The following is an 18,677-nucleotide window of genomic DNA, read 5'->3' as shown; positions in this document are numbered from 1 at the left end:
GGCACTGGCTCAGCTTCATCCTGCCTGCCGAGCAGCTAGTGAGTTCGAGCCACCAACCTCAGAGTAGCAGCCTGACCTTCTACCCACAGACCAGCCCGGGCTCCTGTCACAGGGAAGGGAAGGCAGGAAATGGACAGGAATTATGCATCCCTGGTGGAAGGACGATCACTATGGCATACCCGTCCCCCGACTCAGCAGCTGGCAGGACTTGCGGGCCACATGTGTTAGGGATGCACAGGGAGACAGCTTTTCCCACGGGCAGAGAAGGGAGAGGAGAGGAGACTGAAGGGGGAGAGTGTATCTCCTGTTCCTCCCCACCCTCCTGCTCTGAGCCCTCAGACCCGGACCTCCAGGGAGATGCCCAGCAGCCTGGGTGGGGTGGGGTGTGTGTAAGAGGGACCTCATTTCCCAGAGGGGTGATTACAGCCACGAGAATCTTGGATGGGGGCAAGTGGTAGCTCTGATTCCCCAACTCCCATCCAGAAGGGTCCCACAGGCGGGCCACACCCATCTGTGTGAAGGCAGGTCTCCACACCTCTCCCTGCCCACTGCCCCTTCTGGCCTCTCCGGGGCCCCGCACGCCCCGTGGCCCCCACTCTGCCCACCTTGCAGTATACAAAGTGCCATGGTTCAATTCCTCCCAGTTATCCTCATCAGAACTTGGGAATCGCTTCCAGGTTCCAGCTAGCCCAAGGTGACGCAGGGGTAGCGACAGACCACCATGGACACTGATGACTCTTCCTGTCGTGGCCACTGGGTGTGGTGGGAGAAGAAGCAGCCCCGGCCAGGCCTGAGCACCTGGAAACATGCCCCACCCGGCACAGCTCGGCTCCCCACACTGCACGGCAGCTCAGAAACTCGGGGCTCAGAAGCCAGGACCACTGAGCAGGGTGACCTTGGGACATGCCTCAGGTGCCACACAGAGGAGACAAGCAGCCTGCTGCGGTCTCTGCCAGCAACCCAAACCTGCCGGAGCTCTGAGCAGGGGTTCAAGCTGGCCTCGTCCTCCAGGCTTCACCCCGAATCTGCCCCGTGTTCAACCACGAAGTCTAACCTCCACACCAACGTGGGGAAAAGGCACTTTAAGGGCCAGAGGCCTGACGGGACAAATGGAGCTGACAGCAGGTCACCCGGCCCATCTCGACTCCTGGTCGGCCCTGGGGTGCAACAGGCAGTTCAGGCTCACGGTGTCGCCTGGTGTGGCCCTCATGAGACAGGGACCTCACGGTACCACACAGGATCGGAGAAAGGGCCGGGTCGGGCCCAGTAGTCCACAGCTCGGACCCGGTAGGAGCCGGAGACGACTGCCGTGTCTGGGGAAACAAAGGTATCTGGGTGTCCTCGGGGGTATGCCACCCCCCGCCCAAACCCACCTGCAAAGCCCCCACTGCCCAACTCTGCCCAGCCCTAGGAGGCCTGGTGGGGCAGTGGGTCGGGCATCGGACCCTTGTGCTGCTAGCCATGTGGACAGGGGTTCAAGGCCACCCATTTCTTGCAGCCTCAGAACCCCCACGGAGCAGTTAGACTCTGAGCCATGGCCCTGGGCTCGGTCTTTGGTGGGGGTGGAGGGGGGCCTGCCCGTTGAACCAGTCCTTCCCTGAGGGAGTGGGCGGCCCTAGGTAGGGGCAGATGCTGACCTGGGCTGAACACGAAGAGGTTAAAGGTCGATGCCTTCCTGCCCACAGTGGTGAACCCATCACCCCGCTCCTCGGAGAACTGGACCTCATATGTCCACAGGCACCTAGGAAGGACAGTCCGCTGGGGTCAGGGTGGAGCCCTGAAGGGCTGTGGGTGGGGCACAGGACGACCCAGTGCTGGCCCTGGGCACTATCAGCAATGGGCACAGGCCAGACTGGCAGAGGGGAAGGGTCCAGAGTCCAACTCCCACCTTCAAATGTCCCCTGTAGGTACCCCCACCCCACATTGGGTCGTGAATGAACTGAATGGCAGGGGGGTCTTATGCACACAGAGGGGCTGAATGGGGGCACAGAAAGGGCACAAGGGAAAAGGGGGTATGGGACTTTGGGGTTGCCTGCAGAATGGGGTGCACACAGGGCAGGGGGTGCATGAATGCAGGACTGGGGGACACAGCGCTACGAGAGGCACACAGGGTGTGGGGAGTGCCCTCAGGGGTGAAGGTGAAGAGGGGGGCAGGTGGGAGGGGTCAGTACAGGATGAATGGGCTGGGGACACTCATGCGAGTCCAGTGTGGGATGGCGATCCCACTCACGCACTTGGAGCCCACGCGCTCATCCGACCAGACCAGAAGAACCTGCCCACGGGTCAGGGGCAGCACCCGCAGCCGGATCACCTGGGGAGGTGGGCAAGTGAGAGCGGGCTGGGAGGCGGGGCTGAGGGGCGAGAGGCGTGGCCAGGACAGGAGGCGGGGCTAGGGTCACTTGCCTGGCCCGGCGGCTTCTCTGGGCGTGCACACAGGTGCAACAGCATCAACGAGGGCAGTGGCAGCTCAGGGCGCAATGTCAGGCGGCCACCAGCGGGAAAGGGTCGCGGGGCTGAAGCCACAGGGTCCTAAGAGCAGTGATAGGCCTCTCTGAGGGGGCTAATGTCTGCCCCTTGGACTTAAAGGTGATCTGACCCCCCGCCTCCCAAAGACCCCGCCTCTGCCCGCGAACCTCGGCTGCACGCATGCGCTGGAACTGTTGGGCCGAGGGAAAGACCGGCCGGCCCAGGCGCTGCCACTCGCCGTGAGGATTGCTCAGCCGGTTGTCCAGGTACAGCGTCACATAGACCAGCCCTGCAGAGCCGGACACTGCTCGCTGGCCCCGCCCGTGTGTAACCCCGGCCCACTCCCAGCCTTGTCCTTTCTCCTTCCCCACCAGCCTTACACGTGGGCCACACCCTTCCCAGCTACATCCCAAGCCCAGCCGGGCCAGAGTCCCGGAGCCCCGGCTGCTCACCCGGAGCTGGGGGCACCCCGCGCACGTGCAGAGTCAGGGCGGCGCTGCGGTTGGCGTGGGCACGGGTGTCATCACTCGCATAGACCAGCACTGAGGCACGCCAGGCATCGTTGGGCCCCGAGGGTTTGTGGGCGCTGGCCAGGACCCCCACCGTGTGGTTGCTGTCCAGCACTGCGCCGGCCTGAGATACCTGCGCCCAGAGCTGTTCACCATCTGCCGTATGGGGTTCAGTGAAGCGAGGGGGGTCACCATCGGTGACCCTCCCTCCACTCTAGACCTGGCTTCCCACCATTTGCACCCCCTTCTCTCCGGCCACAGCGTTGATCTAGGGGTGGGGGGCCTCACAGGGCTGGAGGCAGCTGGGTGGCTCCCGAGGGCTGTGCCCTGGAAACGGGTCAGCAGGGCCAGCTAGCTCTGTCCTGGCTTCCGGACCTTTGCACATGCCCCTCCTCCATCTGCATGCCTTCCCCGCCAGTCTACTCCCACCCACAGCTGGCTTTGGTACAGTGATTATGCCTCGGGCTGTTAACTGCAAGGTCAGCAGTTCAAAACTACCAACTCCTCCACAAGAGAAAGAGGGGGCTTTCTACTCCCATTTAAGAGTTACGGTCTCAGACATCCACAGGAGCAGGTCTACCCTGTCCTACTGAGTCTCTTTGAGTTGGCATCGACTCGATGGCAGTGGATTTAGGTTTTTTTTGTTTACAGGTGACCTGGACCCAGTTGAGTCCCACCTCCACCCAGGGGTCTGCCTCGTCTGGCCCCAAGCAGAGGGGACAGTGCCAGGGCTCACCGAGCAGGGCCAGCAGCCCCATAGCCGTGAGCACCGGCTTGCGTAACAGCTGCACGTGGGGCGGGCGCGTGTTGTTGACCTGGAAGCGGGCGGTGAGTGTGCGCTGCGAGAAGGGGTGCGGGTGGTAGCTCAGGAAGGCGTTGTCGTTGCTCAGGAGCGCATAGTGGATGGAGGTGCTGCAGTTGGCCACCAGCAGGTTCTGGTGCTGCGCGATGACCTGCAGGGACAGGGCGCGGCTGGCACGGTGGACAGGCCACCCCGGGGAAGGCTCCTGGCTGGGCCGGGTGACGCGGAACCGTGCAGGCAGGAGAGAAGTGCCGAGGTGCCCTAGAGCCCACCTTCACTACCATGGCGGCGTAGGTCACGTCCGTCCTCCACGGCTGCGGCAGGGACCAGCCCACGAGAGGGTCGGCCTCATCATTGTAGATCGGGGTGTCGGTGAAGTTGGGGAAGAGGCTCTGGATCAGCTGCACAGCTTCCTGCTCCTGCTCCAGGATGAAGATTGAGCTCCCGGCGCCCTGCAGGAGGCAGGGCCTCAGTACCCCCAAGGTGGCTCATGTGACCACGGTGGGGGTGGTGCGGAAGGACAACCAGACCTTCTTGTGGAGGGCGATGTAGTCCAGGCGAACGCCCACCTCCCCGGTGAAGAAGTTTGTGCCATTGAAGCAATGTTCCAGGAGGCTCCAGCACAGCGGGGAGCGGGGCGGGGGGCGGAAGGAGTCGCCGGGGCCCCCCAGTCGCAGGGCTGGGCTGGCCTCTCGCAGACCCTCGGAGCAGGCGTCGTAGTAGTTCAGGAATCCTGAGCAGACGGGACCCCGTATCCACCACCATGTCGGTGGGGCGTTCACCTTCAGTCCTGCCTTCCATTCCAATCCCCCGTCTCCCACAGCCCAGAGGACCCGTTACCACTGGCACCTTGTGTCGTCATGGACACGTTGTCGAAGTCGTGGTGGTCTGGCTCATTCCACGTTTCGAAGTTCCACTTGGACACGTGCTCCAGCCCGTATCTACCTGCGAAGGTGCCCCGGGCCCTGAGTCCGTAGACTGATGGCCCAGCCAAGGCCCCACTTTTGGGGGGGGCGAAGACATGCTGGGCCAAAAGGGGACTCCCAGGAAGGGGTATCCATGGGTGGGATCTGGACGTTAAGGGGTGTCAGATTTGAGATATCCCTACCCCATCTGGAGGCCACAACCACAGCTGCGCCTGCTCACCAATGTATCTCCTGGCCAGGAGCGAGACCAGGTTCCGCCACTCGAACACCTGCTGCTTATCCTCGAAGTCCGTGAAACGTCCCGACGGGCTGCCCATCAGCTCGAAGCCTGCGGCCCAGTCACAGGTGATGCACCCCCCACACACACACACATAGCACTCATCTCCCTTCTCCCCACTTCCTGGGTGAGGGAGGAGAGGTGGGGGTGGGCTCCTGGGCAGGGGCTTCTGACGGAGCTGACCACTCACCTGGAAGGAGCTGGTTCTCCCTGAGAAGGTCCAGGTACCTGTCCAGGTTGGTGAAGTTGTAGCCCAGGCCCCAGCCAGCCGTCCCCCTGTGGAAGCATACTCTGCATGGGAGGGGGTACAGTGCTCCTCGGACTGCCGTGCTGAACCTGGATTCACATCCAAGCAGGGAAGGAGCCCCTCCCTCTGTGCAAACACCCAACGATGTGTGCCTATCAGTCACTCACATTTTAGCGTGAGCTACAACAAGGATACAAGGATGTACTACCACACCGCCACGAGACAGGAGGTTTGGGCCAGGGGATTCAGAGCAACCTCAGAGCTCAGGGCTGGGACTGGGCAGGGAAGATTGCCGGCTTGGGAGTGGGGGCCATGGAATGAACACTAGGTCCAGCTTTTACTTTACCTGGAGGCAAGGGCCCCAGGTGTAGACCAACATTCCCCTGTCCCCTTCTACAGGAAAGAGAGGTGATCGGAACTGCCCACCACACACATGTCCTGTGCAGGGCTGGCCAGGGGTCGGATCCGGCAGAGAGCAGAATGGGCCTGGCCCCAGTTCTTTTAGGGCACACATTCCCAAGAGGGGAGAGATGACAGTCAACCCCATGTGAAAGTGCTAGGCAAGCCTTAGGATGGGGAACAAAGGGGACAGGGGGACAGAGGCCAGGGAAGAAGCTCTATCCAAGGAGATGGCACCTAAGACCTGCTGGATGATGGGACAAGCCAGCAATAAGTCTGATCCTGGGTCCTCCATTCAGTGCCAGCTGGGAGCCCAGGTCCAGCCACTGTCCACATGCCAATTCAATTCCTCCTTGTTCTGGTCTTGACTTGCCCTGGCAGTCCCTCTGCCCTGCTGGAGCCCCACAGCCCCCTCACTGGTACCTGCCACCACCTCCCCAGGTTCCCTCCCTCAGCCAGCCAAAGGTCACAACAAAACTAGCATTTTTGGTAAACAGTAAATGGCAGGGGAAGTGTTCCAAAGTCCTCCCCCCACCCCCACTGCTGGGCGGCAGGGAAAGTGGCCTTTCTCCAGGATCTTGGGGGCCAGTGGCTGAGGATGCCTGAGTGCCAGAGGCGTCCGCCTGCCAGCCAGGGTAGGCATGTGTGTCCCTGGGCACAGTCACACCCTGGCAACCCAGATGTCCCTTGCGGTTAAGACTCACTCCAGGGGGCAAGCGCAGACTGAGCCACACACACACTCACCCATACAATGCCCACCCTCCCACCCACCCTCGTTCTGCCCTGTGCCTAGATTTACCGGCAACCTGGCTGTGGGTGGATGAGGTCTGATCCAGAGGGGGATGGTGGAAGTGGGGGGCGGTGGTTGGCACCTCGGATGGGAAGGCTCAGGGCGGCCCCCCACCAACCAGCACGTGGGGCGGGCGCACAACAGGCTCATTCTTCGCGCCGCCCCGCCCCGCCGGAGCGCGTGCCCGCGGTACAGAGCCCACCGCTGCGGCTCGGCGCCCAGCTGGGTGAGTGGTGGGCGTGCGGCAGGCAGGGGCCAGGGGCGTGTGCTCGACGGTGGGGGCACAAGAAGGGGGAGGGGCGGGGCTCATATGCATTGGGAGGGAGAGCCGGTGCTGCGTGTGCCAGAGGGATGTGTGCATGGGCGGGCCGCGCCCCGGGATGGTTGCGCAGAAAAGGCACTACAGGGGGGTGGGCTTGCTCCGGGTCCCATGTGCTGGGAGGAAGGGGTGCGAGCGCGCTGCCCTGGGGGAAGGCCTGATGGGGGGGGCGGGGGCGCAGGCACGTGCTGGGGAGGGGCTGACATTCAGACACAGATCCGCCCCTTGCGTGAATCTACAGCCCCACAGGCTCCTGAGCCTCTGGGAACCCCAGTCTCCTCTTCTGAAAACCGGGTCCCCATCCAAAAAGCTGCGAGTCATTCAGGAGAAACTGGGGCCAGGGAGGGAGGGGTGTCTCTCTTCACTGAGGATAGGGACAAGGTTTCCTTTCCAAATGAAGGCCACTGACAAAAGTAAGGCTCATCACTCAGGCCATCGCTGGGTGGCCAGCACATGGGGCGGTGGAGGGGGAGCATCCACACTGTCCCCTTGCTGTCTGCCCCACAGGAGAGGAGACTGAGTGCAGGCTGGATGGGGCCGAGTGAATGTTGTGACCAGGTCCCCTCCAGCCATCAGGCCCTCAGACACTCAGCCTGTGTACGGAGGCAGTGGGTTCTAGCTACTGACAGGGAAACTGAGTCAGGGGCCCACCACAGCTCAGGGGGTCTGAAGGCCTGGGGTCCTATGATTCTCTCACAAGGCCAGTGTCGACCCAACCCTACTTCCTCACTGGTCTCAGACACCCAGGGAGGAGGGTGAGCAGAGGATGAGATCCTGCCCTTGACACTGAGGGTAACCAAGGTGAGGGCATTATAGGTGCCCTGGCACCCACAGTGTGGACCCACCCACCTACTAAAGCCCCAGCCAGACCTTCTTGAACCCTCCCCCACTCTCTGTGCGTCAAACCCAGGGGCCGTACTTCCAGAGATGGGGCACCTCTCCCCACAGGTGACCAGCCCTCTCCACACCACCCTCCATCCAGAGAGGACAGTACCTGCCCGGGGAAGAGCGGTGAGGCCCTGGCAGTCCCTGGCACTGCCCCCTGCCCTCCACAGTAGCTGGGCTGGGAGATAAAATGTTTTATGGCCTCCCCTCCCCACCAAAGTGCCCCTTATCTGCCTGAGATCCTGAACTGGGTGACTCACCCACTGGCAAACAGCTTCAGAAACCACAACTTTCAACTGCTGTTCACGGGACTGACAGCTCCGCCCACCAGGGCTCAACGCAGGGGGTGGGGGGGGGGGGAAGAGGAGGGCACAGGGCCACGGGGTGAGGGCTGTCCTGTCGTCCTCCATGCAGAGCCCCAGGACCCTCGCTGACCCCATAGGCCCCTCAGCCATCATTCTACCAGTTCTTGGAGGGGACACGGTCATTAATGTCTATGGCCTACTGTCCCCAGGCCTGACTCAGTCTATCCACAGGACCCTGTCCCCCTGCTGCCCAGCCTTGGCTTAGGGATGGACAGGGAGGGCATCCTGGGTCTCGCCCCTCACACCACACCAGCTTGTTGGCACCATCGCCCACTCCCCGCACCCAGTGGCACAGGCCTGACCACACGCATGCCTTCTTTCTAAAGATGGTTAGGAGGGCGGGGAGCTGAGGTTCCGAAGATGATGTAGTTGCCGGACACGGTCACGTCCGTGCTGGCTCACACCGACCTGTGTACAACAGCATGAAACGCCTCCCGGCCTGAGAGTCCGCACCATCATTCTCACGTCTGAGCCCGAGGGCAGCTGCAATGTCCATCCGTCTTGCCGAGGGCCGGCCTCTTTTTTGCTGCCCCTTCATTCTACCAAGCGTGGTGTCCTTCTCCAGGGATGGGTGTGAACCATAGGCTTTAGAAATCGCAGCTCGCCCTTAGCAGGAAAACCAAACCAAACCAACCCACCGTCGCCACGAGTGTCTCAACTCAGAGTGGCCTTGCAGGGTTTGCTTGGGCTCCCTGCTGGGGTCACTGCGGGCCGTGAGCTTGGCCTTTCTCACAAGGAGCGGCTGGCGGGATTCGAGTTTCAGACCCCTCCTTCACAGGCCAGTGCTTAACTCACAGTGTGACCAGGCCTCCTTCTCAGTAAGCCCCTCACTCACTGACCCACGGCAACCCTACAGGACAGGGTGGAACTGCCCCCGTGGGCAGTTTCCGAGAGGAACTCTTCACGGGAGCAGAGAGCCCCATCTTTCTCTTGGGGAGCGACTGGTGGTTTCGAACCAGTTACCAGAGAATTGACTCCGATTCCCGGTGACCTATGTGCCACAACAGAGCTGTGCTCCGCCCGACTGCCAGGCTGTTCTGAGCAGGTCACCACACCTTTCTTCCAGGGTGCCTCTGAGCAGATGTGAGAGCCCAGTCACGGCACCAGCCTGTTCGCCCCTGGTACTGCCCCAGTGCAGGGCACGGTCCTGAGCCTCCGGAGGCCACTTGCACGGATATCGTCGATGCCGACTCACAGCGACCCTAGGGGACAGGGTAGAACTGCCTTCGTGGGTCTCCAAAACTGTAACTCTTTATGGGAGTAGAAAGCCCTGTCTTTTCCACAAGGAGCAGCTGGTAGTTTCGAACTGCTGGCCTTACAGTTAGCAGCCCAACAAGTAGCCACTACGCCACCAGGGCTCCTCTTCAAGGCCACCAGGTCACTCATTTAAAGGGGCCGTTCCTCTCCACGCACACCAGCCCTAGGGGACGGAGTGGCACTGCCCCTGTGGGTTTCTGAGATTTATCTTCAACCCCCTGCCATCGAGGCGATGCTGACTCACAGCGACCCTACAATTCAGGGCAGGCTTCCAAAACTGTAACTCTCTACGGCTATAGAAAGCCTCGCCTTTCTTCCACACAGTGGCTGGTGGCTTCAAACTGCTGACCTTACGGTTAGCAGCCCAACAGGTAGCCACTACACCACCAGGGCTCCTGTGCTGTCGGTAGAGGCTTAGGGGAGGGTGTTCCCCAACAGTAGGAAGGGTACACCTGGCTGGTGACGTCATCTGATGACCTCGAAGCCCTTGGCCAAGGGAGGGTGTGCCAGCCGGACTCTGGGCACAGGCACATACACACCCCCAAGGACAGAGAACAGAGGTCCCAGACAGGGTCCGGCTCTGTGACCCGAGCAGGTGGGCTTGGAGGTGTGGAGAGGGGCTTCCTGAGACCAGCCCCTGAGCACCAGTCTGAGGCTGATGACAGCTGGTGTGATTCAGCTTTGGACCAAGAGCACTGGAACAGCCCCCCCCCCACACACACACACCCAGGGCCTAGGGTCCCATTGCTCTTGGCCCAGAGCCAAATCACATCAGCCATCATGACTGATCTACCTTCTGCCTCCTCCCTAGAGGAGCCTAAACACCCAGGGGTCCTGCTTCTGCCCACCTGCCCATCCAAGCCTGCAGGGCAACAGCCACAGGTGCCCGCACCTGGCAGCAAGGGGCTTATCGGGGGTTCGAAGCATTGTAATTACAGCAGCCTCTGATTACATGACAACTCCCAGGATTAGTGCTCAGGTAACACTTGTCTGCAGAGCAAGTGACTCAGCACCGGTGAGAGTAAATAATTTAACCACTGGGCTCCGGGCAGCCAGTCCTGACTGCAGGCGTGGCTGCCGCCGGCCCCCACAAGTCGAAAGGCCCAGCGGGGGTTCCGCTGGCAGGCACAGCTTTGGGTCCATGCACGGACAGGGCCCCCACTGTCCAGCCCTTGGGCAGCTCCCTCAGGTAAGAACCATCTGGGGTGCCTGCCAGGGTCTGTCCCCCTCGCAGAGGCCAGCTGGCTGGGCAGGACAGGTGGTCAGGGAGCTTGAGGATGACTTTGAACAGGGGGGACGACTTTGAACAGGGCGTTGTGAATGGCACATGCTCCCAATTCCTGGGCCAGAAGTCTGAGGGGGGTTGGAATTTGGGGGACCCTCTGGTACAAGGTCGGTGGGCCCTGGCCCTCCTCATTCCACAGACCCTGACCCCCATGAGTTCAGGGTGCAATTTGGGGGGTTACAGACCTCCAAGTGGGGAAGACCTTCAGGAAGTTCCCCCAAAGGGTGAGGATTCAGCATGCTGGACAACCCATCCTGTATACAGGTCTGGACAAGCTCCCCTACTCCCAGGGCCACTGCCCAGGGCCCCTCCAAGTGCCCAGAACACCCAGTCCTGTTGTCAGGGCGCTCTGTCAGGAGGCAGAGTGTCTGGTTCATGGTACCCTGGAGGCAGCTTCTAAGAGTTGCAGTTCTGGGCAGCCGGGCAGCGGAGGAGCTGAGCAAACAAACGGCGGTGTTTTGAGCCTGAACGCCGCCTCCGTGACACTGCCCAGCATGCTGCACTGGAGCCAGGGCAAGGTCAGAAGACGTCCCCTGCTAGGGGACGCCAGGGCCGGCTGTTTGCAGAGGGCAAGGCCCAGTGTGGTCCGTGCATGTGTGTGGCATTCAACAAGTGGGCCCTGCAGGTTGAAATAGGCTCTCGAATGTCTTTCGCCTCCCAAGAGGGTGTCCCAGGAGAAAGGCCACAGTGCCTGCACCCACCTCAACCTCCGGTCACTCCTGCCCGTGGCAGGGCAGGTGGCACGCCCTTGGGGTCAGCAAACCCTTGTCCTCTGAGTGCTGTTCCCCGTGACAAGGCCTGCAGGTGCAGAGGTGAGAGACAGGAGCCGTGAGGCTCGGGAACGCTCACAGGTTGGATGGGGGAGAGGGTGGGATGGGTGTCAAGGAAGGACAGGGGTCTTCACTGAGCTGGGGAGCTGAACTCGGGAGGGGCAGGGAGCCCGGCTATGGTCATGCGTGTCTCGGGGACGGTCACAGCCTGGTACCTGCCACCCCCTCTCAGAAACCCCCTACACTAGCTGACATGTCACGTCCGGCTCACAGTGACCCTTCAGAGCAGAGGATAGCTGTCCGGGGCCCTCCATGGCTGTCCGGGGTCTCCAGCTTTATGAAGTCAACTACCAAACCTTTCCCAGGGCAGTTCCCGGTGGGCAGTCTATAGGTCAGCAGCCAAGCACCTCCCTGCTGGGACACTGACGGGGGGAGAGGTGGGATCAGAGAGCCTGGGCGAGGCATCTCCTGGGGCCGCCGCTCTACCATGCGGCCTAGGCATGCTCCGGGGCACATGCTGATGCCACAATCATGTTTCACCCCAAAGATTGAGAGTCTTGGGGGGAGGTTTGATGTCAGCCATGCTGGGGTCCTAAGCCAGGAGTGGGGCTGGGGTTGTCCATACTGGGCACCAATGAGTGGGGCATGTCCACACTAGGGGCTCGGCCAGGGGGTGTTGTCTGTTCTGGGTCAGGGTCATGGGGTAGGTGGTGAGGCATTGTCCACGCTGTGCAGCAGGCCTATGGCTCTCACTGCCAAGATCTAAGGGGGCCCAGTGCCTAGCATTCCAGAAGCAGGGGGCCTCTGCCCTCGGCCCTGGGATGCTCGGACAATGCCTGTCCCCACTGTCCGTCTGGGACTTCACCCTCCTTGGCTTGGGCCCGCCCTGACGAAGCATTTCTGTTGCAGGTTTGCCCTGCAGGGCCAGGCACTGCAGGGATGGATGCCTGTCCCCAGTGTGGGCGTCAGGACGGGGTGCCGGGGCTGGTGCGCAGGCAGCCCCCTGTGCCCCCAAGCTTTCGTGAGCAGCTGAAGGGCCGGCTGAAGCAGAGCTGTGCGTGTCACAGGCGACGGGCCTGGGCGCTGGTGCAGGACCTGGTGCCCGCTGTGCGCTGGCTGCCCCGGTACCGCCCAAGGGAGGACCTGGCGGGCGACATCATGTCCGGCTTGGTCATCGGCATCATCCTGGTGCCACAGGCCATTGCCTACTCGCTGCTAGCTGGCCTGCAGCCCATCTACAGCCTCTACACATCCTTCTTCGCCAACCTCATCTACTTCCTCCTGGGCACCTCCCGCCACGTGTCCGTGGGCATCTTCAGCTTGCTCTGTCTCATGGTGGGCCAGGTGGTGGACCGCGAGCTCCAGCTGGCTGGCCTCGACCCTGCCCACAATGATGGCCTACCACCGGGGACCAACAACAGCACCCTCAATGCCTCGGCCACCCAGCTAGCCCTCGGGCCGGACTGCGGGCGGGACTGCTACGCCATCCGCATTGCCACCGCCCTCACACTCATGACTGGGATTTACCAGGTGAGAGCTGGCCCCGAGGTGGGGGCAGGGGGGATACCCCGGGGGTACATCAAGCCCAGGAGGAAGTAGTATCCAGCCGGGTCAGTGAGGCTGGGCCCCAGCCTTATGGCCAGGATTCTAAAATGAGGTGGTGTTCAAACACTTAAGGTGAGAACAGCATGGGCCTAGGTAGGGTGGGACCCACATGGTGTCCCAGAATCAGCCATTAGGTTCCTGGGCGTGGGGAGCCCAGCCCTGGCCAGCACTGCCTGGGCAAGGCCAAATGGGCTGAGTGTGTCCTCCGGCTCCTGACGTGACCAACTACGTCCGCTGTCTGGCCTGTAGCCCCCACATCGGTGCCTTCATGTGGCCTGGGCCTGCCACCTCCCACTCTCCTACCTCCAGCTGCCAGCACAAGTGATACCGAGGGATCCCCAAGGAGTTCTGGTGGCATAGTGGTTAAGTTCATGGCTGCCAACCCAAAGGTCAGCGATTCGAGTCTGCAAGCCAGAGAGGTGTGGCAATTTTCTCCAGCACAGATGGCAGCGTTGGAAACCCCACAAGGCAGTTCTATTCTGTCCCAGAGGGTCATTAGGGGCCAGGATCAACTTGACAGCAACTGCCCGGAGCCCAGAGGCCCCATCTGAGCAGGGATGGGGAGAGGGCATCTAACCAAACAGACACAGGCCCAAGGGGTCCCTGTGGGCCCAGGGGTGTGCAGGGTGTGTCCAGCGGGGAGGGCAGGTTCTGTGCTGACCCGCGGCCCTGTCCACAGGTCCTCATGGGCGTCCTTCGACTGGGTTTCATGTCTGCCTACCTCTCGCCGCCGCTGCTCGACGGCTTCGCAATGGGGGCCTCACTGACCATCCTGACCTCGCAGCTGAGGCACCTGCTGGGAGTGCGGTTGCCGAGACACCGGGGCCCTGGGATGGTGCTGAGCACCTGGCTGAGCCTCCTGCGCCACGCCGGCCAGGCCAACGTGTGCGACGTGGTCACCAGCGCAGTGTGCCTGGCTGTGCTGCTGGCCGCCAGGTCGCTCTCCGACCGATACCGGCACCGCCTGAAGGTGCCCCTGCCCACGGAGCTGCTGATCATTGTGGCGGCCACGCTGGCGTCTCACTTCGGGCGCTTTCACCAGCGATTCGGCTCCAGCGTGGCCGGAGACATCCCCACCGGCTTCCTGGACCCGCGGGCTCCCGACCCAGAGCTAATGTGGCGCGTGGCGCTGGACGCCGTCCCCCTGGCCCTCGTAGGCTCCGCCTTCTCCGTCTCGCTGGCGGAGATGTTCGCCCGGAACCACGGCTACTCCGTGCGGGCCAACCAGGAGCTCCTGGCCGTGGGCAGCTGCAACCTGGTGGCTTCCTTCTTCCACTGCTTCGCCACCAGCGCGGCACTGGCCAAGAGCCTGGTGAAGACGGCCACGGGCTGCCGCACGCAGCTGTCTAGCGTGGTCAGTGCCGCCGTGGTGCTGCTGGTGCTGCTGGCGCTGGCGCCGCTCTTCCGGGACCTGCAGAGGTGCGTCCTGGCCTGTGTCATCGTCGTCAGCCTGCGGGGGGCCCTGCGCAAGGTGGCCGACCTCCCGCGCCTGTGGAGGCTCAGCCGGGCCGACGCGCTCGTCTGGGTGGCCACGGCGGCCACCTGCGTGCTGGTCAGCGTGGAGGCCGGGCTGCTGGCTGGCGTGCTGCTCTCGCTGCTCAGCCTGGCCGGCCGCACGCGGCGCCCCCACGTCGCCCTGCTCGCCCGTGTCGGGGGCTCTGCCTTCTACGAGGACAGCTCGGAGTTCGAGGGGCTCGTGCCCGAGCCGGGCGTGCGCGTGTTCCGTTTCGCTGGGCCCCTCTACTACGCCAACAAGGACTTCTTCCTGCGCTCGCTCTATGCCCTCACGGGGCTGGACGCGGGGTGCGCAGCGGCCAGGAGGCGGGGCCTGGAAGTGGGAAGCGGCCAGGCCCCCGGGACAGCGGGCGCTGGGTCCGCGCTGGTGCCCTCGACGGCCGGGTTCCACACGGTGGTCCTCGACTGCACCCCGGTACTGTTCCTGGACGTGGCCGGCCTGGCCACGCTGCAAGGCCTGCGCCGGGACTACGAGGCCCTGGCCATTGTGCTGCTGCTGGCCGGCTGCAGCCCCGAGGTGAGGGGCGTGTTGAGCCAAGGGGGTTTCCTTCAGGAGGGCGAGGAGACGCAGCTGTTCCACAGCGTGCAAGGCGCCGTGCAGGCGGCGCGGGCCCGCCACAGGCAGCTGGAGCTGGCAGCCGCCGACTCAGTCCTCTAGCGGGTCCGCACCTGCAGGCCCCAGGCAAACTCCAAACGCTGCTGTGCCACCGTGGGCTTATCTGATGCCGGCTCACTGCGAGCCTAAGCGACCCCGCAGACCTGCGCCTGTGGACTTCTGAGGCCGTTACTCTTCACGGCAGTAGAAAGCCTCCTCTTTCTCCCGCAGAGCAGCTGGTGGTTTTGAACCGCTGACCTGGTGACTAGCAGTTCAACACGTAACCACTACACCACTAAAGATCCTGGAGCCCCCAGCAAACATCCTCAATCGATGGCTGCATATCTTCCCTGGCCAGGGAGCAGTGCCTGGCTGCAGTCAGCCACCAGATACCTCCGGTGCCACGTCCCCTGGAGTCCCCATTCCAACCAGGACAAGGGACATTTTCAACCAACACACACGTGCACACAAGCGGGGACCCAACGAAGACTGCCTTCCACACAAATGCTGCCTCAGCTGCAGCCCTGGGCTCCAATGCCAAGGCCCCCCAGTCTTCGAAGTCCGACCCATGTTTAAGCCAGTGGCCCTGCCCCAACTAATCCAAGTTCCCTGGTGATGCTGTGAGTCACGCACACAGCTCTAACCGAGGCTCCACACCACCAGCGGCTCCGGGGGAGAAAGCTGAATGAAGCCTTCTACGCCCGGCAGGAGTGACGGCCTCTGAGACCCAATTCTGCCCTGTCCGCTGGGGTGGCAGTGTGGCGGGATCGACCTGATGGCAGTGAGTTTGGTTTGGTTTTGGGAAACCCAAAGCCATCGAGTGTATATCCCTCCTGACCACCTCAAGAGAGTATTGGTGGAAGCATTTCAGTGCTTATTAGAAGCAGACTGCTAGATCTGTCTTCGAAGACGCCTCTGGGTGATCTACAGCCTCTCTACTTGCAGCAAGTTAATGCACTTGCTCCCCCAAGCATTCAGGGACTTCCCCATTTTGCATATCGCTCTGAACATCACGTGGTCCCCATGGTGCTCTAAGGACACCCTACTGCCTCGGCCTGACTCCCGCTGGGGTGAGAGGACACTGGCCCAGGATGTCAGGGTCTCTGTTTCCCGGACCCCTCCTCTCCATCACACACACCCAAGTGCTTCTTAGGCCTGGGCCAATTGGTGCCACTACCTGCTCCAGGGCAGGTGGGACTGACCACTGCATGCCTTAGCCCTGCCCTCGGGCGCAACCCAGCCCACAAAGATACACAAGGCACGCTATGTGGGGTATGGCCACACAGAATCTGGGGTCCAGTGCAGAGCCAGGTACAGCAGACAACCAGCCTGACCCTAAGCCTCTTAAGGGAAGCCAGGTCAACCATGAAAGGAGCTAGGCAGGGTCCAGGGGTGACCCCCAGAACCCCAAAGTGGCAGTCAGCGAGGGTGCCCCTTTGATGGGAAATGGAGTGGCCCCAGGCAGTAGGACCCCTCAGAGGGCATATCCATCCTGTGCTCCTCCTATAGAGCGCCCCCCACCCCTTCACTGTCCCTCCACCCCAGTCCACCAAGAGCCTCAGCAGGCTCCTCTGCCCACTTCCCTTCCAGGCCAGACTGCTGGCCAGTCCCTCTCCTCTCTCTGCCTCAGTCGTCATCTCTGTAAAGTGGGCTCTGCCAGCTGCCCTCCAGTTGTTCTCCGCCCTGCAGTGTCACCCACCTGGCCGTGACAAGGTCCAGCAGCCAGTGGGTCCGGACTTGCTCGATGCCCCCGTGAGGGACAGCACCCACGTAGGCCAGGTTGAGTTGCTGGTCCCAGCTGAGGTCGTACTGGTCAGCCCGGTCATGCGGCAGAGGGGGGCTGGGGGCAGGAAGAGCAGTGGGGAGCATCAGTCAGGGCAGCAGGGCAGCCCATCCATTCATCTGTGCCCATAGAGCCTCGGGCAGCTCTGCAGACATGCTGGGGTGGGGAGGTATCCACTGAAGGAACTTGACTGTGCTTGGGGTAATAAAATGTCACTCAGTGCTGGGATTGTCCCCAAAGTCTGTGCTCGTTTATGTGGGGGATGGGGTTCAGAAAAGACTGCATCCCAACCGGTCACTTATCCCACCAGCTCAGAGTCTGCAGTGGAAGAAGTTGGGGACACATGGGGCTGGGGACATATGGAGGCCCTGTGGACACATAGGGGACTCCTGAAGGCCACTACAGCTGCCAGGTGTGCCACATGAGGGAACCCCATCCCCAACACCCCAAGGGAAAGGCAGGAGACCCCTACTCTAGGGATGTACCCCGAGGAGAGAGCAGACGGGGCTCCGTGGGCAAGATCACTCCTGGGCACACGCTTTTTGGGTACCGGCTGTGAGCTGGTTGTCTCGGGAGCAGTTGTCTCGGGAGCAAGCCTTAAGTGACTCTCTGAAGGTGACAAGGCTGGGGAACAGGGTGGCCCCAGCCTCCCTGGGGCGCCAGGCAGGGAAATGGCCAGAAGGATGCACGTTCCCGCCTCGGTGTCCCCGCGGACGCTCACCAGAAGCCTGTGCTTCTCCAGAAGGCCCGCAGGGGGCGCAGCGTGCGGGCCGCGTCCACGCGCACCAGGAGCGGGTCCTCCCCGACGGCCGCAGGGGGCGCGGCCAGCAGCGCGGCCAGCAGCGCGAGGCGCGCGGCAGGGGGGCCCGGGGGACGCATGGCGGGGCATGGGGCGCACTCCGCGGGCACACGGGCTCGGCCTCAGGAGCTGCCGGGTCTACACCACGCCCGCGGTTCTGCCTCCGGGTCGCGCGCCCACGTGATCCCGCGGTGGACGGGGCCTGAGCGGGGCGGGGCCAGGATGGGCTAGGCGGGCCTAGGTGGGATCCGGAAGACACGAGCAGGTCGCCATAATCCGGAATCGACTCGATGGCAGTGGCGGGGTGCGGGGTTGGGGGTACCCGGGCAGGGCTTGGATGGGACGGGACAGGCGTGGACGGGGCTTGGATGTGGCTGGGCGGTGTCGGGGGAGCTGGCTGGGACTGGGCAGGGCTTGCATGGGATTGGGTGGACTCACCCAGGCAGGCCTGGACTGGACGGGAGGGGGAGCGGGGAGCTGGGCGGGACCTAAGTAGGGCCAGGGCCGGGACAGGGGAGGCACCCAGGCGGGCCTAGGTAAGGTCTAGGTGGGATTTAGAAGGGCTGGGGCGGGACCTGGGTGGTGGGCGGGGCCTGAGTGGACTAGGTGGGGTGGGTAGGGCATCGGAAGTCCTCTGCCGGCTAGGCGGAAGGCTGGGTGGGACTTAGGCAGCCGTGGGGCAGGGCCCTTGGGGGCCCCGGGATGAGAACCCGGCCGGCCTGGGTGGGGCGTGGGCGGGAACGAGAAGAAATCCCGGTGGGTGGGACCAAGTGAGGACCAGACGGGTCTTCGGGGAGCTGGCCCAGGCCGCGGCAGCCCTAGGAGGCTTGGGGGCCTGACTTCGTGGCCCGCGGGTCACCAGCAGTTTGGGCTGGGGCTTGGGTGCCACCTGATTGGGACTGATGGGTTGGGCCAGGGCGGGGCCTTAGAGGCGCGGTCCCAGCAAAGGGCGGACGGTCCCCTGCCCTACTGGAAGCCCTGGGCTCCAGGAATTGGGGTCCAAAGGCAGTGGCGAGCTGGTAATCCCGCCTCTTCCAGGCAGTCCCTGCCCCTTCCGGCTTCCGTCCTGGCCAAAGGAGGACA

At 62.9% G+C, this 18,677-nt stretch overlaps 2 protein-coding genes across 2 annotated transcripts; one reads left to right on the top strand and one right to left on the bottom strand.

Moving 5' to 3' along the window:
- Nucleotides 1-1,067: 1,067 nt before the first annotated feature.
- IDUA (alpha-L-iduronidase) lies at nucleotides 1,068-17,975 on the bottom strand. The gene is made up of 14 exons (XM_075544567.1): nucleotides 17,517-17,975; nucleotides 16,712-16,852; nucleotides 5,171-5,256; nucleotides 4,924-5,031; nucleotides 4,627-4,722; nucleotides 4,308-4,510; nucleotides 4,050-4,229; nucleotides 3,712-3,928; nucleotides 2,919-3,131; nucleotides 2,634-2,755; nucleotides 2,404-2,529; nucleotides 2,235-2,311; nucleotides 1,638-1,741; nucleotides 1,068-1,313 (listed from the first exon to the last, which is right to left on the bottom strand). The coding sequence occupies exons 1-14, from the start codon at nucleotides 17,672-17,674 to the stop codon at nucleotides 1,207-1,209; spliced, it is 1,938 nt and encodes a 645-aa protein (XP_075400682.1). The 5' UTR covers nucleotides 17,675-17,975; the 3' UTR covers nucleotides 1,068-1,206.
- SLC26A1 (solute carrier family 26 member 1) lies at nucleotides 12,237-15,075 on the top strand. Its single transcript, XM_075544568.1, has 2 exons — nucleotides 12,237-12,827; nucleotides 13,582-15,075. Exons 1-2 carry the CDS (start codon nucleotides 12,237-12,239, stop codon nucleotides 15,073-15,075), a joined length of 2,085 nt encoding a protein of 694 aa, XP_075400683.1.
- Nucleotides 17,976-18,677: the final 702 nt, after the last annotated feature.

The sequence above is a fragment of the Tenrec ecaudatus genome, chromosome 3 (genome assembly GCF_050624435.1).
Source record: "Tenrec ecaudatus isolate mTenEca1 chromosome 3, mTenEca1.hap1, whole genome shotgun sequence".
Taxonomy (NCBI): Eukaryota; Metazoa; Chordata; class Mammalia; order Afrosoricida; family Tenrecidae; genus Tenrec; species Tenrec ecaudatus.
This window is presented reverse-complemented; position numbering and strand designations above follow the sequence as displayed.

What these genes read in the sequence shown, in the direction of transcription:
- SLC26A1 (XM_075544568.1), top strand. Translation starts at nt 12,237, where the DNA reads ATGGATGCCTGTCCCCAGTGTGGGCGTCAGGACGGGGTGCCGGGGCTG. An exon ending in TCATGACTGGGATTTACCAG is followed by an intron (nt 12,828 to 13,581) that starts GTGAGAGCTGGC and finishes CCCTGTCCACAG; the next exon opens with GTCCTCATGGGCGTCCTTCG.
- IDUA (XM_075544567.1), bottom strand. Translation starts at nt 17,674, where the DNA reads ATGCGTCCCCCGGGCCCCCCTGCCGCGCGCCTCGCGCTGCTGGCCGCG. An exon ending in GGAGAACCAGCTCCTTCCAG is followed by an intron (nt 5,032 to 5,170) that starts GTGAGTGGTCAG and finishes ACTGGGCCGCAG; the next exon opens with GCTTCGAGCTGATGGGCAGC. An exon ending in AGCGCATGCGTGCAGCCGAG is followed by an intron (nt 2,530 to 2,633) that starts GTTCGCGGGCAG and finishes CACTGCTCTTAG; the next exon opens with GACCCTGTGGCTTCAGCCCC.